Source organism: Vipera berus (genome assembly GCF_964194415.1).
Source record: "Vipera berus genome assembly, chromosome: 12".
Classification (NCBI taxonomy): Eukaryota; Metazoa; Chordata; class Lepidosauria; order Squamata; family Viperidae; genus Vipera; species Vipera berus.
The window spans coordinates 18560938-18580644 of record NC_138215.1 but is presented as its reverse complement, the minus strand read 5'-3'; the positions used below and the strand labels follow the sequence as shown (position 1 = coordinate 18580644).

The window sequence follows — 19707 nt, the reverse complement described above, 5'->3', positions numbered from 1 at the left end:
TTAGTAGGATTTGCATGTAATATGCTTAGAATTCCATTCTAAACTTAGCCTATGAGCTCATATTTTAAAATGGAACAATTCAAAGACACTTTAAAATTGTTTAATAAAGAACAAAGAAACCATTTCGAATTTACTAGCATGCTGAATTGCCCATATTTTACTTCAATACTTATTCTGGCACTTTAATGTATAAAATGCTATTCTCAGACTCATTAGATGATGTCCTTTGATAATTAACTTCTAGGGATATGCAAATCATTTAAAACTGCCCAGTCAACTTCTTTTGCTGAAAAAAAAAGAAATAGAATGGGTACACACGTGCAGAAGATAGCTAACAGCAATTCTGAAGCAGCAACTCCGTGAAAAGATGTGGTTCATGCACTGCAGAGCGCCTCTTTTGGAAGATTTGAACAGCCCTATTTTCTGGCTACTAAAGCAAAGAAAATCCTGCCATCCCTATTCTGTGGCTAAACAGGGACTTGGGTCCTGGCAAATAAGACTATGCTTTCAGCTGATGAAACACAAAGATTCCATTAATTGTAGTAATATACCGTAAAACTATTTTTTAATCTCAGTGAGGAAACAGTGATTCAAACTGTTTAAAAGAACAAAACTTCTGATTACAGAAGGCGGCTGTCCTGTTCACAAAATGTGTTTCTTGATTATTGCATTTAGAAATAATTCTATTACAATTCACCATTTGTTTGGGTTGTATTTTAAAAAAAGTGATTATGTGCCATTAAGTCGGGATTGCCTCTTAGCAAGCAAAAGAGATGGATTTTCTCCAAGAGAATCTGTTCCCCAACCTGGTCCTTCAGGTTTTCCGATGGTGTAGCCATCATGGCAGTAATTGAGTCATTAGATTAATTTTATGTCAATAAGCTTGGATATTCTCTAGCTCAGGGGTGTCAAACTCAATTTCATTGAGGGCCGCATCAGCATTGCGGTTGCCCTTAGCGGGCCGGGTGGGTATGGCCTGGGTGGGTGTGGCCTACTGGGTGGGCATGGCTAGAGTGCATATGGCCTACTGGGTGGGCGTGGCCAGCTCTACATCGTTCGCATCAAGAGTGGCTATGGGGGCCTGGGCCAGGAGTGGGACAGATCTGAGGGTCTCTGGCAGAAGGACGGTCTCTGGGCCAGAGCCAAGGCAGTGGGGGCCGTTCCCTCGCTGTTTCCAGGATGGCTTCGCGGGCCGCATGAAACCACTTCACGGGCCGGATCTGGCCCCCGGGCCTTGTGTTTGACATGTCTGCTCTAGCTGTACCACAAATTGCTTCTTCATTTTACTTCACAATCTAAAAGAAATGGCTCAGATTAGTTTTTTTTCCTATACCATCTATCACAGAACGAAGATGACTGAAGAATCCCCCTTGCAGCTATTAGGACTCAAAACACCTATAGGATTTCTATTTTTACTACATGTCAGTTCAAACACATTTAAACACCATACCTGGGAACACTCTTATTTGAATAAAATTGTTTCTTGCCTTCAACTTCAAGGTATCAAAGAAGAAACTGTTTTAGTGAGAAAAACAATGGCCATAGAATATTAGAAGAGGGCAATGAAATTGCATGTATCCAGAATGGGAATAACCAAGTGTATATGAATAATATACATTCTTGAAAAAAGTACTGCCTTGACAGTCTGTTTCTTCTGGGGGAAAAAACCCCACAAACTGCACATCTGCTTAACCTGGATCTATCAAAAATCCTTTTCATTACATAAAGAGAAAAAGACATTCTGCTAACTTGTACTTTTATTCTACACATCCAGAGTTACAAAAATAATATTTAAATCTTCAATCCTCCTTCAGGTTGAAAATATCTGTCTCCCCAAGACAAAATATGTCCCTGCAGTCTTAACCATTCAATTCTCTACCAGAAAAGCTCTTTATCAAGTGACAACCCCTGGTAAAAACAGAAAATGTCCCTTTGCTCCTTTTCTATTTCAGCCACAGCAAAATAAGGGAGAAAAGATGAAGTCAAGATGAACTCTTTCAAGGGCTTCCTGAAAAACTGGAAAGAGCAGCAGTTGGCAGATGTCTATCTAAAGACAGAACAAAAAAGTATTTTGTTCATCCTGGACAAATCATTCGTTATTGCATGAATGAATGAACACTTTGCTAAATCCTGCCTTCAAGATATGGGGTTCCCCCCCCTTCCTTCTCACCAATGCAGCACTTTGGACTGTAGCAAACCCCCTCCTGCCCTTCAGTTAACCACTGCAGTTATTAATGTTTGAATCTGCACTTCTAGATGAAGTCTTCCAGATGCAGACGCAAACTCTTACAAAAACAGATTACAGTGTCTCTTAGGAAAGGCTGGACAGATCAGGTTGCAATTTTTTGTCATCGGATAAGGACAGTAATCCTGCAATACGACAGTAGAATAAGACTAATACACCCCCACCCCCACCCTAACCCACTTACAGAAGCATCAGCCACACTGAAATAACAATAGAAGTTGCTTTCCAAATAAGAGAAACCCAGAATGGAAACAGGAAAAAGCAGCCAGTATGTAGTACTACACATACATATTTTTGTTTTACTTATTATGAAATTTATTTGCCGCCCCCTCATATCCAACAGTTATGTATATAAGTATGGATGGATGAACAGACAGACATAAGAGAGCGAGAGACATATAGACAGACAGACAGAAGGCAGACAGACATAGATAGAGAGGGAGAGAAATATAGATAGATAGATAAGATATAGATAGGTAGACAGATAGACAGACGATGAATTGATATACAGCCAGGCAGGTAGTATGGTGTGTGTGTGTGTGTGTGTGTGTGTGTGTGTGTGTGTGTGTGTGTATCACATCGATGCACATACAAATCTAGGCATTTGCACACTCATGCACTCTCCCCTCCAACCCCTCCCTGCAGCAATGAATTTGCACGCTCATGCACACCTGCCTCGACCCCCCCCCTCCACCTCAGGGTTACTTCGAGAGGGGAAGCAGTTTATAAATACTTTTAATAAATATATCCAACATCCCCTCCCCATGCAAAGCCCCCACAGCCAGCAGACAGGCTGCTTTTAGAGTTTCTATTTCGTGCAGCAAAACTCCTGCGCAATAGTTGGGACCTTATTCGAATTCCTATTATTTTGGACGGATAGTCCCGGGCGGGCTGGCTGGCTGGCCCTTCTTCCCCCAATATAACTGCCCCTTTCGCGAGCATCTCCTGCGTGGTTCTTCTTGGACTAAGCGGGCCAGGCGCGTGACGCGCGTCTCGGGTCCTGAGGCATTCACACGAGCGCGGGGGCTGCACGCGTGTCTCCGCGTTTACCCAGAGAACGGGCTCCGGCGGCTTCGTGGCTGGCGGAGAGGAGGAGGAGAAGCAGGAGGGGAGCTTCGGCCATGGCCCCGCGCGGCGAAAGCGGCCACCGGACGCGGAACAAGCCGCGGAGTCGCTTCTCCTCAGACGCGCCTCGGCCGGCAAAGCCCGGCGGCCGCCTCTCAGCCGCCCAAGCTCCGCCCGGGGCGTGGCTAAAAAGGGCGGGAAAGCCGCGAGGCCGCTCGCCACAGCTGGGATTGGCCTACAAGTCCCAGCAGCCTCGCAGCTCCGTTCTCAGCGAGGGGCTGATGGGAGTTGTAGGCTCTCTCCGTTGTACAGGCGAAGGAGCTGCCCTGAAGTAGGTAGGGCCAAGTTTCAGCAAACTCAAAACTTTGCTCCACAGCTGTCAAACTCGTAGGCCTACCTCACAGGGTTGTTGTGAGGAGAGTCAAACAAAGCTAGGACACAGATACAGTAGCAACTGTTATCTATAAAATAATAATGGCGGAATAAAACCTTTTATAAATAAATAAATGAATTTATAAATAAATAAAACTGATGAATTATTTCCCCAATTACTCTTTTTAGGTGGGTTGAAAGCTTGTTTTGCATTTTACTTGGAGAGGCTAGATGGAGCACAATGTTTAGTGCTTTGAGGGTGCTGAAAAAAGTGATTTACAACTGGTCCTCAGACTTATGACCATCACAGTGTCCCTGCAGTCACATAATTCAGGCCTTTGGCGATCTGGATGGGTTATGGTGGTTGCCACATCTTGGGAGTTGTGTGTGCCATTTGCAACCTTCCCAGCTGACTTGATAAACAAAGCGAAGGGAGAAAGCTAGACTTGCTCAATGACCACGTGCCTCACTTAACAACTGCAGCAATCTTCTTAATGACCTTGGGAGAAACGGTGACTCACTTAACAGCCATGTTCCTTAGAAACAGAAGTTGCGGTCCCCATTGTGGTTATAAGTCATAAGGACTCCCTGTACCTTGCCTCCTTTTCCCCCCCTTTTCATCCTGGTAAAATTCAAAGTCCTAACCAGCATAATGTTGAGCTCTGTGCTGCCAAAAGTGTTTGAAAAATTAATAAACAGTTAAGCACTGATTTCCCAGGACACCATCTTGTTATACATCCAGACACAGCTGCAATTGTGCAGCACCTGCCTTGAAAAGCGGCTGGCAAAGTGCTAAATTGCATTATTTCACAAAGGCTTTCCCCCCCTTTTTTTTGCATGTCAGTAAGCATTCCCGAAGCCTGTAATTAAAAATATTCCAGCAACGATCAAAAACTCCTGAAGCCACTGCGCACATTTCTAAGCGTAAATCCTCATTTTCACTTGGAACCCCAAGTTTAGTACAAAAGAGCCTTGGTGGAGCAGTGGGCTAATGCCTTCTTAAGTAACACCAGCTGCCCGCAATTAGTGCAGATTCGAGTCCCACCAGGCTCAAGGTTGACTCAGCCTTCCATCCTTCCGAGGTAGGTAAAATGACCCAGATTGTTGGGGGCAATAAGCTGACTTTGTAATAATGCCGCTTGGGGTGTGTGTGAAAGCCCTAATAAGCAGGCATATACATAGAATGAAGGCTATTGCTAAGCACATTGAGTTGTGCTTCTTAGATTGTAAGCTGCCCTGAGTCTTCGGAGAAGGGCGGGATATAAATGGGATTTTTAAAAAAAACAAGATAAAAGAAAACATGAAAATGTTTCTATCAGCAAGATCTGGTATGGTGCAGCATCCTGTGTTTTCAGCCAGAGACTGTCCCAAGGAAACGCAGAGGGAAGGCAAGGAAGAAGTAACTATACTTGTATATAGTTAGTACTGTGACAAGACTGTTCACTTTTTTTATTATGTAATATAAAAGATACAATGACAAAGAGATTTCTGTTCACTGAGGAAAGAGGTGATGTGTTTCAGTGATATAAAGGAACGGATTCAATAAACAGCCCTTCGAAAATTGAGCCAGTTTATGGAAACACCCTCCTTCAAGGTGCTTGATTTATTTATCTTTTTCTTTCTGCTCTTTTTCTTTCTTTTCACGCTCTGTTTTGGCTTCTTCTTCTTCGTGTTTCTTTATCAATACTTCTACTTCTTTTTGCTTCAAAACTCTTATTATCGTCTTTCCATTCTCTCGTGTCAGGGTGGCAATTTCAACTGGAACATAAGAGATAAAAAAGAAGGAAGGAAGGAAGGAAGGAAGGAAGGAAGGAAGGAAGGAAGGAAGGAAGGAAGGAAGGAAGGAAGGAAGTTTAATGTCTGAATGAGGTCTGATTGCATCAAAAAACATACCAACCAAATGGGCCTCCGAGAACTTATTAAAGAATTCTTGTACTGGTTTTCTAGTTGAAATTTTTAAAGCAATTTTTCACAGCACCCAGAATATTGTAGAAAACTGTATTTGGCATTATGAGAGGTGATATAGGCCAACGGATTTATTGCAAACTTTTCTACCATGCCCCATTTGAAGACTTCAGGAGCTTTATAGGTAGCAATACATGACTTAAAACTATTATTATTCTTATAAAACAATGCAATTACCTACTAAAATCAACAGGGCTAATTAAAACAAGAAGATATAAATCCACAATCCACATCTCAAAATCTAATTCAAGACAATTCAAAACCCCTAATTACCAAAGACTTCGGGTAACAGGACTGTTTTAACTACACCATCCTAAAATTCAGCAGGCTTTTAAATAAGTAAAAACAAACAGACCAAGAACTAGCAACACTCTTAACAGCTGGAATAGCACCTCTCTAAGGAAAAGAGCCTTGGTGGAGCAGTGGGCTAATGCCTCCTTAAGTAACACCAGCTGCCTGCAATTAGTGCAGGTTCGAGTCCCACCAGGCTCAAGGTTGACTCAGCCTTCCATCCTTCCGAGGTAGGTAAAATGAGGACCCAGATTGTTGGGGGCAATAAGCTGATTTTGTAATAATGCCGCTTGGGGGGGTTCCGAAAGCCCTAATAAGCAGGCATATACATAGAATGAAGGCTATTGCTAAGCACATTGGTTTGTGTTTTAGATTGTAAGCCGCACTGAGTCTTCAGAGAAGGGCGGGATATAAATGGGATTAAAAATAAATAAATCAAGATCTCATATCATATCCAAGGCTTACCTTTCTCTGCTGACAGTTTACTAACATCCATAGTTTTGTTCAGGACTTTGACAGCTAAAGCAAGGGCAGATTTCAAAGTCATTTCTCCCTCTTTGTAATCTTGTTTTAGCATTGATACAGCTGCCTGTTAAAGAACAGAAAAGCACCGTAGTTGATTCTTGCCCATTCATTCATTCATTCATCCACCCATTCTCTCATTCCTTCAATTTTTAAAGCTGCCCAGTGACTCTGGGCAACTTACAATCCTAAAGCTACATAAAAATAGGAAAGCCCGATACCCAAACTACACGTACGATACTTCCATTCATCAAAATAACCCTAAATATCTTAATTGTCCACCAGCAACAGCTAAAAATAAAACCAACACAAGACTATAGAAAGAACAAAGCAAGATGCAAAGTAACCCATAGCAATATTAAAATCCATTAGAAGTTTCTGAGGGCTTAGGGAAAGACATACTGGCTTTACTTCATATCTAAAGTTAGTAGACTTCTCTTTAGAAGACCTTCTTAGTTGAAAAATGCCTGAAACCTGCTCAAATCCAGATCTACAGATCCCCAAAGCCTTGCCCTTAATAGCCTTGGTTTCTCCCTTCCACACAATTATTTTTCTACCTGCTAAGTTAGACGTTCTTTAAGCCAGAGTTCCCCACACCCTTTTGGCTTTGCGGACCAGCGAGATTGGGGGGGGGGGGAAGAGAAGGAGAAGGGATGGTTCCATATGTATGGCAAGCAAGCACACCCACAGCTCCATTGTGGGGATGCGCACATGTGTGTATGAACATGCCCTCCACTTACGCGGACCGGTTCTGAAAGGCTCGAGGCCTGGTAAGTGGGGGTCATAACCCAGGGGGTTGGGTTATGAACACTGAAGACCACAAAGCCTCTCTGTGGGGTAGATGAGTAGTTTCGAAATTTGAAAAAGACAGCTAAATAAACTTACAGCGCTGTTGTTTCCGATGCAGGTGGCTTTCCAACCTCCGTAATTCCCACTAGGATCGCTCTGATACAGCTGGAAACCATAATGCTTATCCCAGCCAATGTAAAGCAGTGAAACACCAAAAGGACGTTTTCCTGTTAACCATAAGGACATGGGTGACTTAAATTAAGCCAAAGCATTACCAAGGGAAAAACACTGACCTTCGCCTAGAACAGGGGTAGGCAACCTTGGCTCTTTCATGACTCGTGGACTTCAACTCCCAGAATTCCTGAGCCAACTGGCTCAGGAATTCTGGGATTTGAAGTCCACAGGTCATGAAAAAGCCCAGGTTGCTTACCCCTGGCCTAGAAGAAAGATTTAATGGAGCATTGCTGCTCCATGAGATAAAATTCTAATATGTTCTTTCCAAGGGTAAAACTATACTATAGGTAGCCCTTGACTTACAGGTTTGTCTAGTGACCATTCCAAGTTGTAACCGCACTGAAAAAAAATGATTTATGAGCATTGCAGCATCCCCACGGTCATGTGATCCCCTTTTGCGACCTTCTGCTAAGCAAAAGTCAGTGGGGGAAGCCAGATTCACTTAACAACCGTGTTACTGACTTAACAACTGCAGTGATTCACTTAACCAGTGTAGCAAGAAAGGGCAAAATCCATTTAACAATATCCTGCTTAACAAAAAAATATGTGGGCTCAATTGTGGCCATAAGTCAAGAATTACCTGTTCAGATGAGAACGGGGGTCATTTATTTATTAATAGACTGGCTATACCCAAATCTGTGAATTAGCTTCTTAAAAAAAATCAACCTAAAAATTAATTGTCTTTTATAACCTTCAAGCTGAGTTTCGGGGCAGACCTAAAGGAAATGAATTCTGTTCCCCTGAGTGATTTAACTTCATCAGACAGAAATGGAGCTGTCATACTTTGTTAGCTTTCTAATAAAGCATCCGTCAACACACAAGAAAATTACAGCTGTTCTTTCCATGAGCCAGGAATTTCTGCCACAGTTAATTTCATCTGACAATTGCAAACGTTACCTCCAAACTGCGTATAGGCTTGTTTGATATCACACAGGGCTGTTACTAACTGTTCACAAGGAATTGGCTCCTGATACTGCAACAGATATCTGAAATATGAAAATGCAAAAATATGCCAAGGATGCAGAAGCTGTAACTAAGAAAGAAAGACCTCTGGAGAACTTTTAAGGGAGATTGAATATAAGACTGTGAAAACAAAATAGAACTTGAAATCCTTCTCTCTTCTAATGGGGATAGAAACAGCCCTGCCATTAAGCTTTATCATGAATAAAATCAAGTTTTAGGACTTCTTTTTCTTCAAAATAAGACTTAAGGATAGTCTCTAGTCTTGCTTTGTTTCGTTTTCCTCAGCAATCTCTCCCTTGTCTCTAGCAACATGCCCAGTTTTGATGCAACCAGGCTATAACATAAGCCGAGTTTGGATGGTTATACAGCACAGAAAGATCCAACCTTAGCACACGAGGGACACAAAATCCAAAACATTGCCTTTAAAGGCCAGATGAAATTCAGAGAAGCCAACCCAACTCCCCTTTCCTTCAAATAATAATATGGATTTTCTCTTTTTCTTTAACTGCTCTTTGGGAAGGCTGCACTCTGAATTTCTGAATAATGTTTTTGGTTGGCACTTAACCTGGAAGACGCTGGAGAGCCTCAGAAACACCTGTGCAATTTTGAATATATTCCACCCCCTTGCATTAATTAAATGTGCACATTTAATTAAAAATATTTCAAAGAGAAGCTTCCACCTGACGGCTTCTTGCCTTTAGCGACGCAATAAAAAATCAAGCTGTTTTGTCGTCCTGGTGAACCTTAATTTCCAAGTCCACCTGTGACTCGTCACCAACTTGAGAAAGTCAGGCCGCCCTCGTACCTTTGTGCAATCAACCGCAGTTCGTTGGTGAGCACGTTGGCGTCCGAAGTTATGCCGGCCACGCTGCAGGCCATATCTCTGAAACATACAAGTGACCTGAGTGAGACCAGAGGGCCTTGTGGTCTATTCTTCAACCATTAGTTTGTGCCAGCCATGCCAACTCTCAAAGGCCTTACAGCAATAGACCGCAGATGTTTGGGGTGAGGCTGACATTACAGTGGGGAGGGCTGGCTGGGGAATTCTGGGAGTTGAAAGCCAATGATCTTAAGTTCCAGCAGATATCCCACAGCCTGACTTCAAGGAGAGGACTGATGAAGCATGCAGATTAAAAAAAAAGATAAATTCCTCCAGTATCTCACTCACTCGTTGAGTTTATATATTTTCTCTGAAAAAAAGACTTCATCCAGAAGCTTGTGGATATTCCGTCTTTCTGCTGCTAACAGGACTCCGTCGTTGGCAAGAATTCCTAAGCAGGTGCCAGCGTGCCCGATGGCTTCCATTGCATATTCGACTTGATACAGACGGCCTAGGAGAAGACCATGAAGAGCGGTGTTAAATTTGAGGCCATCACTTTTCACTCAAGGAGCAGGATACTGAAGCCAATCATTTTGTATAACGGTTAGGCTAGAAGAAAAAAGCACGTCTTCCCAAAAAAAACCCCATAGAATCGTAAGGACGGATAGAAGCTTGGAGGTCTTCTAGTCCAGAGGTCCTCAACCTTCTGGGCATCAGGGACCGCTTCTGTGGAGAGAAGTTTTTCCGCAGACCCGAGTGTGTGGTTTTGTGTGCTGCCTGCATCCCACGGATGGGGCTTTGCTTGTTTATGCGGACCAGTTGCCGGCATGCCACGGCCCGGTACCAGTCCACAGACCAGGGGTTGGGGACCCCTGTTCTAGTCCAAACCATGGCAGGAGACCTTATATCATCTTGGTCCAGTGTGTTTTTTAAAAGCTTCAGTGAAGTAGCACCCATAACTCTTGAGAACCAAGCTGTTCCATTTACTGTTCTCAATGTCCGAAAATTTCTCCTTACTTCTAGATGGGATCTCTCTTTAACAAGCCTCCACCCCTTACTTCTTGTCCTTGGAGAATAGGTTGTTTCCCCCTCCCCTTCTCTGAAACAGCTCCTCAAGTACCAAAAGGCAGTTTTGTTCCCCCTCCCCAAATCCTCTTCAAACCTAGCTCTCTCATCCGGGGAAAAAGGGAATGAAATTATATGTTCCCAATTCTCCTTTTTAAAAAAACAAAGTTAAAGCAAAATAATGTAACATTTAATGTTTGGTAATTAAAAACCAAATATTTGCTACTTATGATATAATCCTAGACATGGGATCACAGATCTGAAAGCCATTTTAGGGCATATCTGATTACATGGCTATCTGGTTCTTGCTGCTTCTCTTTTTACCACGTAATTACCTTCAGGGGAAAAGATGGTCGTTCGGGAATCATATCTTCGAGACTGCAAGGAAAAAGTGTGTTTTGTTAATGAATAAAGCGCTCCGTGACAAAAGGGTGATCTTATTACTTCCAATCGCCGGTACAGTAAGGAGCACCTTTGGAATAAGGATTGAAGGCAGCCATCAAACCCTCCATCAGGTTTTGCCCTGCTCCACTGCATTCCAGATGAAATTAGCCCAAATTTGAATAAGCTGCCCAGAGCTGCCTTATCGGGAAGATAGGCAGCGTATAAATTTAATAATAAATAAAAACTCATCGGGAGCCCAAAGTAGTGATTGAGTAGTTTACTTTTTCCCAAAAAAAGGGAAGGGCAGGTAATATAATGTATGAAATGCTATTCTCAAGGCAGGGGAATTCTGGGAGTTGAAGTCCATACAACTTCCAGCTGCTAAGGTGCGAAATACTGCTTTAGGCAGGTGGAATTGTTATAAAAAGGGGACCACGTTTAATAATTTCAATATAAACTGGATTTCTGACAATGAATGGATAAGACTGCAGTAGCTACTCTGTTATACACAGCCTAACATTTAACCTAATATTTATGAAACCGGGATGCAGAAACTCACCATGGTGCTTCTGGGTTGGACTACGCTGTGAAAGAGAAAAAAAAAACCCTGAATTATGCATGGATTAGAAATTTGACAGCAATATAACTGTGCTGAGATAATAAGAAAAGTTGGCCTCTGGAAGAAAGGATGTTAAAAGAATCGTATTAGGGGAGCAAAGATTCACCATTTGCCCGCAAATGCTAAGCTAGTAGAGTAACTAAAAGATATTTTATTTTGCTTAAAAGCTTCCATTGAAGACTAACTTGCTCAAGTTGCGAATTGTGAAAGCAAAACTAGAAGCACTTTCTCAATGTTTCTGGAGTGTTGCCATCATCAGCAAATGGCTAGGAATACAGGATGGGTCCGGGCCTTTAATAAAAAGTGACAGGAGCCACTGGGCTAGAAACCCAGCAACCATGAGTTCGAGTCCTACCTTAGACACAAAAAGAGCTGCATGCATTCAACTAGACTCCTCCAGGATATCCCACAAATCTCCCTTCCTTCTTCCTTTCCTATGTATGTATCTCTCTCCTTCCTTCCTTCCTGTTGTCTCCTCCTTTCTTCCTTTCCTATGTATCATTCCTTCCCTTCCCATCTTCCTCCCTCCCTTCTCTTCCTTCCAGCCACCACTCCAGCCATCTTCCTACCTGCTTACTCATCCACCTACCTGCCTACCCACCTCCTCATCCATCCAGCCCGTTAATTTTTATACTTTTTTGTGTGCAATAGTTCCATTTGTCTGTCTGTCCGTCCACCCACCCGTCCAATTCCCTGCCACTATCTATCCACCCGCCCCCACCTCTTATGTTGCCTACCTACCTACTTACCTTTTTTTAAAAATCCCACTTATATCCCACCCTTCTCTGAAGACTCAGGGCGGCTTACAATCTAAAGCACAAATCAATGTGCTTAGCAATAGCCTTCATTCTGTGTATATGCCTGCTTATGCCCCCCCCCAAGTGGCATTATTACAAAGTCAGCTTATTGCCCCCAACAATCTGGGTCCTCATTTTACCTACCTCGGAAGGATGGAAGGCTGAGTCAACCTTGAGGCTGGTGGGACTCGAACCTGCACTAATTGCAGGCAGCTGGTGTTACTTAAGGAGGCATTAGCCCACTGCTCCACCAAGGCTCTTTACCTCTTACCTACTTACCTCCCCCCCACCCCTGTCTACCTATAATATAATAATATAAAGTTGGAAGGGACCTTGGAGGTCATCTAGTCCAACTCCCTGCTCAGGCAGGAAACCCTATACCATTTCAGGCAAATGGCTGTCCAGTCTCTTCTTAAAAACCTCCAGTGTTGGAGCATTCACTGCTTCTGGAGGCAGGTTGTTCCACTGGTTAATTGTTCTAACTGTCAGGAAGTTTCTCCTTAGTTCCAGGTTGCTTCTCTCCTTGACTAGTTTCCATCCGTTGCTTCTTGTCCTGCCTTCGGGTGCTTTGGAGAATAGCTTGACTCCCTCTTCTTTGTGGTAGCCCCTGAGATATTGGAACACTGCTATCATATCTACTAGAACAGAGAATCCTAGGGCTGGAAGGGACCCTGGAGACTATCCCAGTCAAACGGGTTGTCCAGCCTATTTTTGAAAACCTCCAATGATGGAGCAGCAGAGTTTCTGGTGGCAAGCCGTTCTACTGGCGAATTGTTCTCGCTGTCAGGAAATTTCTCCTTTAATGCACCTGCCCGCCTATCAATCCATCCACCCGTCCATCTGATGGGGGGGGGGAAGTCACTTCCCCCCATCCAGAGCCTCCTTCCCGGAGCTGCACAGTCATCCTCCCAGCCGGGCCCGGCAGAAAGGCGACAGTTCCGCGGAGACAGCCGACGGAGGAGCACCCACCGGCGGCCGGGGCCGCCCCCGCCCCACCACCCCGCCCCGCGAGGGGCTCCGACCCGGCGGCGACGGCCCCGAAGGGAGACATTCCCCCCCCACAGCTCACCTCCGCCCGCTCTCCGCCGCCTTCCAAAATGGTCGCCCGCGCCTGCGCACTCCCGAGCCGCTCAGCGAGCCGGAGTAAAGCTACAGATTTCGAGTCCTAGAAGGGCTCCTTTTCGAGCCGGAATCCCGGAGCGTGGCCTCGAGCGCCATGTTTGTCGCGGGCAGTCAGGGCAGAAATTAGAGGAACGAATAAGGTTCGGGCAACAGGGTTTGGGTATAAATAAAACATGCCTCCTGTTTCAGCGGAGGGCGGCTCTTAGCTGACCTTGGCTGGTGGGTATGGGAATTTAATTTACAGTGAAACTGAAGGATAATAAAACGTTGAAAAGATAAGTAGGGTGGGACTCGGGATGGGGCACCACCAGGTAATCCAAAGCATAGGTTAGACTGGGAACAAGCAACTTGAGAGAAGAGGTGGCAAACCATGTTCTGAACGGTCAAGAAAACTTGCATGGAGATGAAAGGAGCTCAAGTAAGGGTGAATTTTGTCAAACTAATATTCACACTCAGGGCTCCAAACCATGTGTAGGGAGTGAAAAAAACCCCCAACGTTGTGTTTTGTCTTTTGAAATTAAATATGTAAACACACCAGACTACACCTTGCAACAGGTCTTATCTATATATTGTATTGAAATCCAGCAGCAATTTGGTCTTTATTGCAAGACTGACACAGGCTGGGGCTCAGTGGGTTTCTAACGTCCCTGTATTGCAGCCTATTGTTGTGGAGTTTTCCAGAGGAGGCAATGGGTTTGAGGTGGAAATGAAGTTTCCACAACATTAGCTTTGGATTTCCCATTTTTAAAATCGATATCAATCTGATAAGGCACGTGGGGCTTTTGTGCTATGCAGATGTACACAGTTTAATAAAACCACCTATTGAATGTTCAGGGGAAGAGTTACAACAATTTTGCATGATTCTCTACACACCAGATAGGGCCCAAAGCTGAGAGTATTTCACACCAACCCTCTGACAAAAACTACGAAGAACATCACTTTATTCAACAAAGTGCAGAATGTGCCAATGAAGATATCAATGAGTTTCTGTTCTGTATGAAGATAAGTTGTTGCTGCAAATTCCCAGCTGAACATCTGAATGCAAAAACCTGATAATTCAGGGCTTGACATTTCCTTTCCTTCTTCTGGCACACATGCCAAAATAAAACCAAACATTGTTTTTATATGTATAACCAGTGTGCATTGGGCCTGGGAAACAATTCTGCCAGCCACGTAAACCTTTTGCAGTTGTGGCTTTTAAATTTTTCCCTGGTTCCAACTTGATAATATCTGTAATGGTGTTCTCAAGAGATGCTGGCGGATCATTTCCGATACGATTCTGCTGTCTGGAACCAGATTTGCTCAACTGTCTCTTGGCCCATCTCAACCAGCATCATCAAATGCTTCCACCCGGTTTTGGCTGTGATCATTAAATATTCTTCGTTCTCAGGGTGCAGGAGGGTGGTGTGAGCGGCAACCACAAGGGATTGGGCGTACCTCCCGCATACCAGGAGGAACAGAGCGGCTCGTTCTTCTGGGGTCAAAGGAACCACACTTTCAAACCCAGCCAGGACGTGGCCGCCCACCAAGAGAGGCTCTCGGCTTTCGATCATCATGTACATGATGGTGATGGCGACTTCAAACACGTAGTAGCCGTAACTCATATCGCTGAAGTCCAAAATCCCGGAGATTCTGTACTGTGGATTTGGAGAGGTTGAAACAAGGTCGGCTAGAATATTGTGATCGTTGAAGTCTCCATGATTGATGCCTAGGACAAGGAGGACAAAGAAGGTCACTCGAGACTATGGGAGAAGAGATGGTGGGATGGTGAACTTTATAGACGAGTGTGCTGTTTCACATCACAAAGCAACTAGGGTGGCCTTAATGAAGAATGGACCTCCTCAGATATTCTGGTGGGTGAGGCTACACACAGTTGTTGCAAAATGGCAGAGAGACAGATTTCATTCACCACTGGAGGCAATTTATCTCTATGTCTACCTCTCTCTCTCTCATCTATTATCTATCTGTCTAAATATCTTTATCATCTCTATTTATTCAACCAGCCAGCCAGCCACATCTGTCTGTTTCTATATCCATCCATCCATCCTCCATCCAACCAATATGTATAGCTGCCCATCTCACAATGGGGAAACATCACACTGGAGGTGGTTGATAAGATTAATAAGAAGATCCAATCTCTTCACTTGCTCAGACTACTGCCCCCCACCCCATCATTTAGTTTTATTGATAATAATGATTTGTATTTTTAAAGTGTTTTGTTACACTGTAGGCCACCTACAGTTGCCTTATGGTTGACATGGCTAAATAAATTGGAAGGAAGGAAGGAAGGAAGGAAGGAAGGAAGGAAGGAAGGAAGGAAGGAAGGAAGGAAGGAAGGAAGGAAGGAAGGAAGGCCTCTGAATGGTTCGCAACAATTAAAATAACAACAAATTGTTTCCCCAGCTTCACATGGCCTGTGCAAAGGAAAAACAAAAGAGAAGATCTTATCACACTGAATAAAAATACTTACAGGGCCGAAAGGTGCTCAGTTTTGGAATTATATTAATTTGGAACTGCTTGATCACCTGTTCCACTGCATTCAGATGCTCGCTCTTGCCAAGAGCATAAATGTATTTTTTCAGAAGAGGAACATTTGTCAGATTCCAGATAAATTCACCCCTGTGTAAGCTTTTTATCAACGGATGTTGGAATTTCTTTGAAGAGAGAAAAAAACACAATAAATCAATTTTTTTTGCAAGGAAGGATATATTTTTGGACCCAGTAACATTATTCCAGACAGATTAACCTACAGAGTTTTATTGTTCTAATGCAGCAATTAGTATGGATATTCTTGTTCCTAAATCCCACTGATGAATCCCAGGTTATAATTACTTTATTAATAAAGCATTAATAAAGCCCAAATATCCTGGCTTGTCTATTGTTTATTTGTCTGGCTAGAGTCTATTGTAATTATCGAATGTCCAATTGAAAGGTGAAATATATATTGCAGGGGTGTCCAATGTTGGCCATTTTAAGACCTGTGGACTTCAGCTGTCAGAATTCCCTAGCCAGCCATGTTGGCTGGCTGATATAAAGTGTGGTTTCAACAGGAAGCTTCATGTAGTAAATTTCCTACACACCTTCTCTATAGGTAAAGGTAAAGGTTCCCCCGCACATGCGTGCTAGTCGTTTCCGACTCTAGGAACCGGTGCTCATCTCCGTTTCAAAGCTGATGAGCCAGCCCTTGTCCGAGGACGTCTCCGTGGTCATGTGGCCGGCATGACTAAATGCCAAAGGCGCACGGAACGCTGTTACCTTCCCACTGTAGTGGTCCCTATTTTTCTACTTGCATTTTTATGTGCTTTCGAACTGCTAGGTTGGCAGAAGCTGGGACGAGTCACAGGCGCTCACTCTGCTACGCGGCACTCGGGATTCGACCTGCCAAACTGCCAACCTTCTGATCGACAAGCTCAGCGTCCTAACCCACTGAGCCACCGCGTCCCTACACCTTCTCTCTATAAAGCTGCAAAGTCTCTTGGCCAGGCAAACCTGGGATCAAATTCTACTAATGGTCTAACATGGAAATAAATTCCCATTTGTTTCCTTCTGTAAAGCCCCAATGTAAACCTCACCTCTGCCAGCATTTTATCCAGCTGGGCTGCCATCTGTCCAATCTCGAAGAGAATTGGAGGAGTCACAGGAAGGGTGGCCACAGTTTTGCCTGGCAAGTAACTCAACAACCTCACCGCAAATGTCTGGGTGGAGGATCCAGTATCTAAGCGGTAAAAAGAGACCTTAAATCGCTAAGTCGCTTCACAGCTATTGCCCAGCTGAGATGCCTCTCTGTTAGAAAAGTCCAGTTTGGAACAAACTTCTTAGTAAATATTTACCCTTAAAAAGTACACGTGGAATATTACAGAACCCTATTCAGGTCCTCCTCAAATTATGACCCTTATGGTTGTAAGTCATAATGCTTGTAAAACAAATCAGTCACATGACTTGCTCGATTGTATGTCCTTTTTGCAAGGGTCATTAAGAAAACCAATGGGTAGCTATGGGCACAGTTTTGCCCCGAACTGGAAGTGCCAACTGCTATTAATGAAGGAAAACAACTTCCATAGAGAACTTAGTTAGGATAACACACTGTAGTTATGCACTCTTGATGCAAACATCAGTCCACAGAACTAAATGCCTTGTTTTTTTTAAAAATACATACAGCAAGATAAGAGGCAGCAAAGGGCAGGTTCGTTCAGTTGTAACCATGCCAGCCAAGAAGGAAATAGCAGAAATATCAAAGGTGCTTTTCAAAAGATTACTGGACTTTCTTAGTTTGTGCCTCAAAAAAAGTTGCACTTCTCATCCAAGAAGCTTCTTCAATTCCTCAAGGAAAAAAAAACACAACTAAGACAATCCAGCTGCCTTTTGGAAAAGCCCCTTTGGGACAACCAGGACCTGGAGGAGTGAGAATCTCCAAGGGAAAAAAAGGCAGAATTTGAATGCCAACGGTATGTTTAGCTTCCTCACCTACTGTTTCCAGAAACATCACCTTGCCATCCTGGGTGAGATGGGGCATGGCCACAGGAAAGCCTTCGCTGTTCAGAAACATCATTATCTGGGTCTGCACCTCGATGAGATCCGAATTCTTGCTATCTTCAGCATTTATAATTTTGAGGACAAAGTCCCCAGTGCTTTCTCCTTTCTCTGGGAACGAAGCAGCACGCAGGTGGAAGTTTTGATCATCATAGCTGGGCAATGATTTGAGCTGGGAGACTTCCAGGCCAAATATTCTTCGGACCAGTTCAGCGGCTTGTTTTTCGGTGAATGCTGGCTTACTCAGGGGGTGAAGCTGCTGCTGGTCTCCAGAAGACATGGTGCATCTAAAGAGGGGCAAGAGAAAAGCTGGGCTTATCGTACTTATTAGTAGCTGCAATGGCAAAATTGCAAAGTCAAAGTCCGAAGTTGGTGGTTGGGGAATCCTGGAGGTCCACCCATCAGAAAGGCGCTACGGTTGAGAAATACGCTGATTGGAATCAGAGTTATTTGCTATTTTCTATTCCAAATACACCTGATGTGCAACACCCTCCTTTATTAAGAGAGGGAAGTCAGATGATTGTAACATATATAAAAATATGTTCTAATTAAAGGCCTGCTGCAAGACAAAAACAAAACGTGTGAACTTGAAAGGGCAGAATTTCTATTTGAAACTCAAATCGGAGGTCTTACCTGAGCAACAAACGTACAAATTTCTCCACCGTAAGCCAGTTGTGCAAAGATAGGGTTGTTACCTTCTCCAGAGTCCGCAGGGAGCACCTGACATGTTTTCCACGTGTGTGCGTGCAACTTAAAGCAGAATGCAATATTTTCTTTCCAGATGGGGCAGTACGGCAGCTGGTTGGATAGGGCCAGGAGTAAAATAATCCTAAATAAATTCAACTACATTCAAAAGTTGGGAAAATCCGACCTGCAATCCTGCAAAGCAACAGCCTCTGCTGCCGTCCAATCAAAGTCAGGCTTAGACATTGCTTTGTCGCCGCCCGGGGAGTTTGTAAGGAGGCTTCTAATTGGCTATAAGGAATTTAGTTCCCGCCCCCTTTCTGATCCCAAGTCTAATTAATGATTATATTCCTTTCTCTCTGTGTGTTTCTGATGCCAGAGTCACCATATTTTTTTTTATTAAGATCACCTTAAAAAGCCCAAATTGAACAGATTTTCACCCGGAGCGTAAATATCTTCCCCCCATCCATGACTTTTAAAAGGGAATTTTACATCCGAAGAGTTGTCATTTTGATGCTCTTCCTATATTACCATTTATGCTTTTATTTTTTTTTGGCTTTGGTCTGCAATTTCTGCAGAACTGCAAAGTCTGTTTAAGGTTTTAAGGCAGCGTTTTTAGGAACTTTTAAGACGTGTGGAATTCTGGGAGTTGGAGTCCACACGTCTCAAAGTTCCCAAGGTTGGGAAAGAACTGATTTAAAGGAGGCGGGGGGGGGGGCAACTGAAATAAATCCAACTTTTCCAAGATGCTTATACGATTTCGTTAGGTGCTCAAACGCTGCACAGATGCTTTGGATCTGAAATTTTTACAACCTTGAAACCCAGGACAATAGCTGCATTCACACTGACTGGCTGTTAATGGGATTTGATTTTGAATTATGGTGTAAAGCCAACTGGTTTCACTAATTAAGATTTGTGACTTTGGTTGCTGGGCAAAGCCATACCCAATTAAGAAATTCAGTGTACCACAGTTAAATAAAGTCATGCTAAATAAGACAGGATCCCAACTTTACACTTCACTTCCACACACACACCCCAAACTCTCAGAACCAAGAAATAAATTTGGAGTATAAGAGAGATTTAAGCCTCTATAATAAGCAGATAAAAAAAATCCTGAATGTAAAGAAAAGAAAATTTGAGATTTCAGGCGAGAGATTTACTGTTAAGATTCAACTGAACTTTATGGGCAACTCCAGACCACGGCAATGATGCATATACATTCTCTGTACAGAAATGATGG

The 19707-nt window shown here is 43.5% G+C and overlaps 2 protein-coding genes across 4 annotated transcripts; both read right to left on the bottom strand.

Annotated features, from left to right (window-relative positions):
- Nucleotides 1-5249: 5249 nt before the first annotated feature.
- Nucleotides 5250-13248, bottom strand: PSMA4 (proteasome 20S subunit alpha 4). 2 transcript variants are annotated; one of them, XM_081337627.1, is made up of 9 exons: nucleotides 13201-13248; nucleotides 11275-11299; nucleotides 10667-10709; nucleotides 9615-9777; nucleotides 9252-9329; nucleotides 8381-8469; nucleotides 7346-7476; nucleotides 6404-6527; nucleotides 5250-5440 (listed from the first exon to the last, which is right to left on the bottom strand). In XM_081337627.1, exons 2-9 carry the CDS (start codon nucleotides 11275-11277, stop codon nucleotides 5286-5288), a joined length of 786 nt encoding a protein of 261 aa, XP_081193753.1. In that variant the 5' UTR covers nucleotides 11278-11299; nucleotides 13201-13248; the 3' UTR covers nucleotides 5250-5285. The 2 variants fall into 2 exon arrangements, with proteins under 2 accessions (XP_081193753.1, XP_081193754.1); XM_081337628.1 differs by having other exon boundaries at nucleotides 11275-11294; nucleotides 13201-13210.
- An 890-nt stretch (nucleotides 13249-14138) lies between these two features.
- On the bottom strand, nucleotides 14139-18710 carry HYKK (hydroxylysine kinase). 2 transcript variants are annotated; one of them, XM_081337552.1, is made up of 5 exons: nucleotides 18417-18710; nucleotides 17718-18070; nucleotides 16826-16968; nucleotides 15724-15907; nucleotides 14139-14961 (listed from the first exon to the last, which is right to left on the bottom strand). In XM_081337552.1, the coding sequence occupies exons 2-5, from the start codon at nucleotides 18061-18063 to the stop codon at nucleotides 14516-14518; spliced, it is 1119 nt and encodes a 372-aa protein (XP_081193678.1). In that variant the 5' UTR covers nucleotides 18064-18070; nucleotides 18417-18710; the 3' UTR covers nucleotides 14139-14515. The 2 variants fall into 2 exon arrangements, with proteins under 2 accessions (XP_081193678.1, XP_081193679.1); XM_081337553.1 differs by having other exon boundaries at nucleotides 17718-18710.
- Nucleotides 18711-19707: the final 997 nt, after the last annotated feature.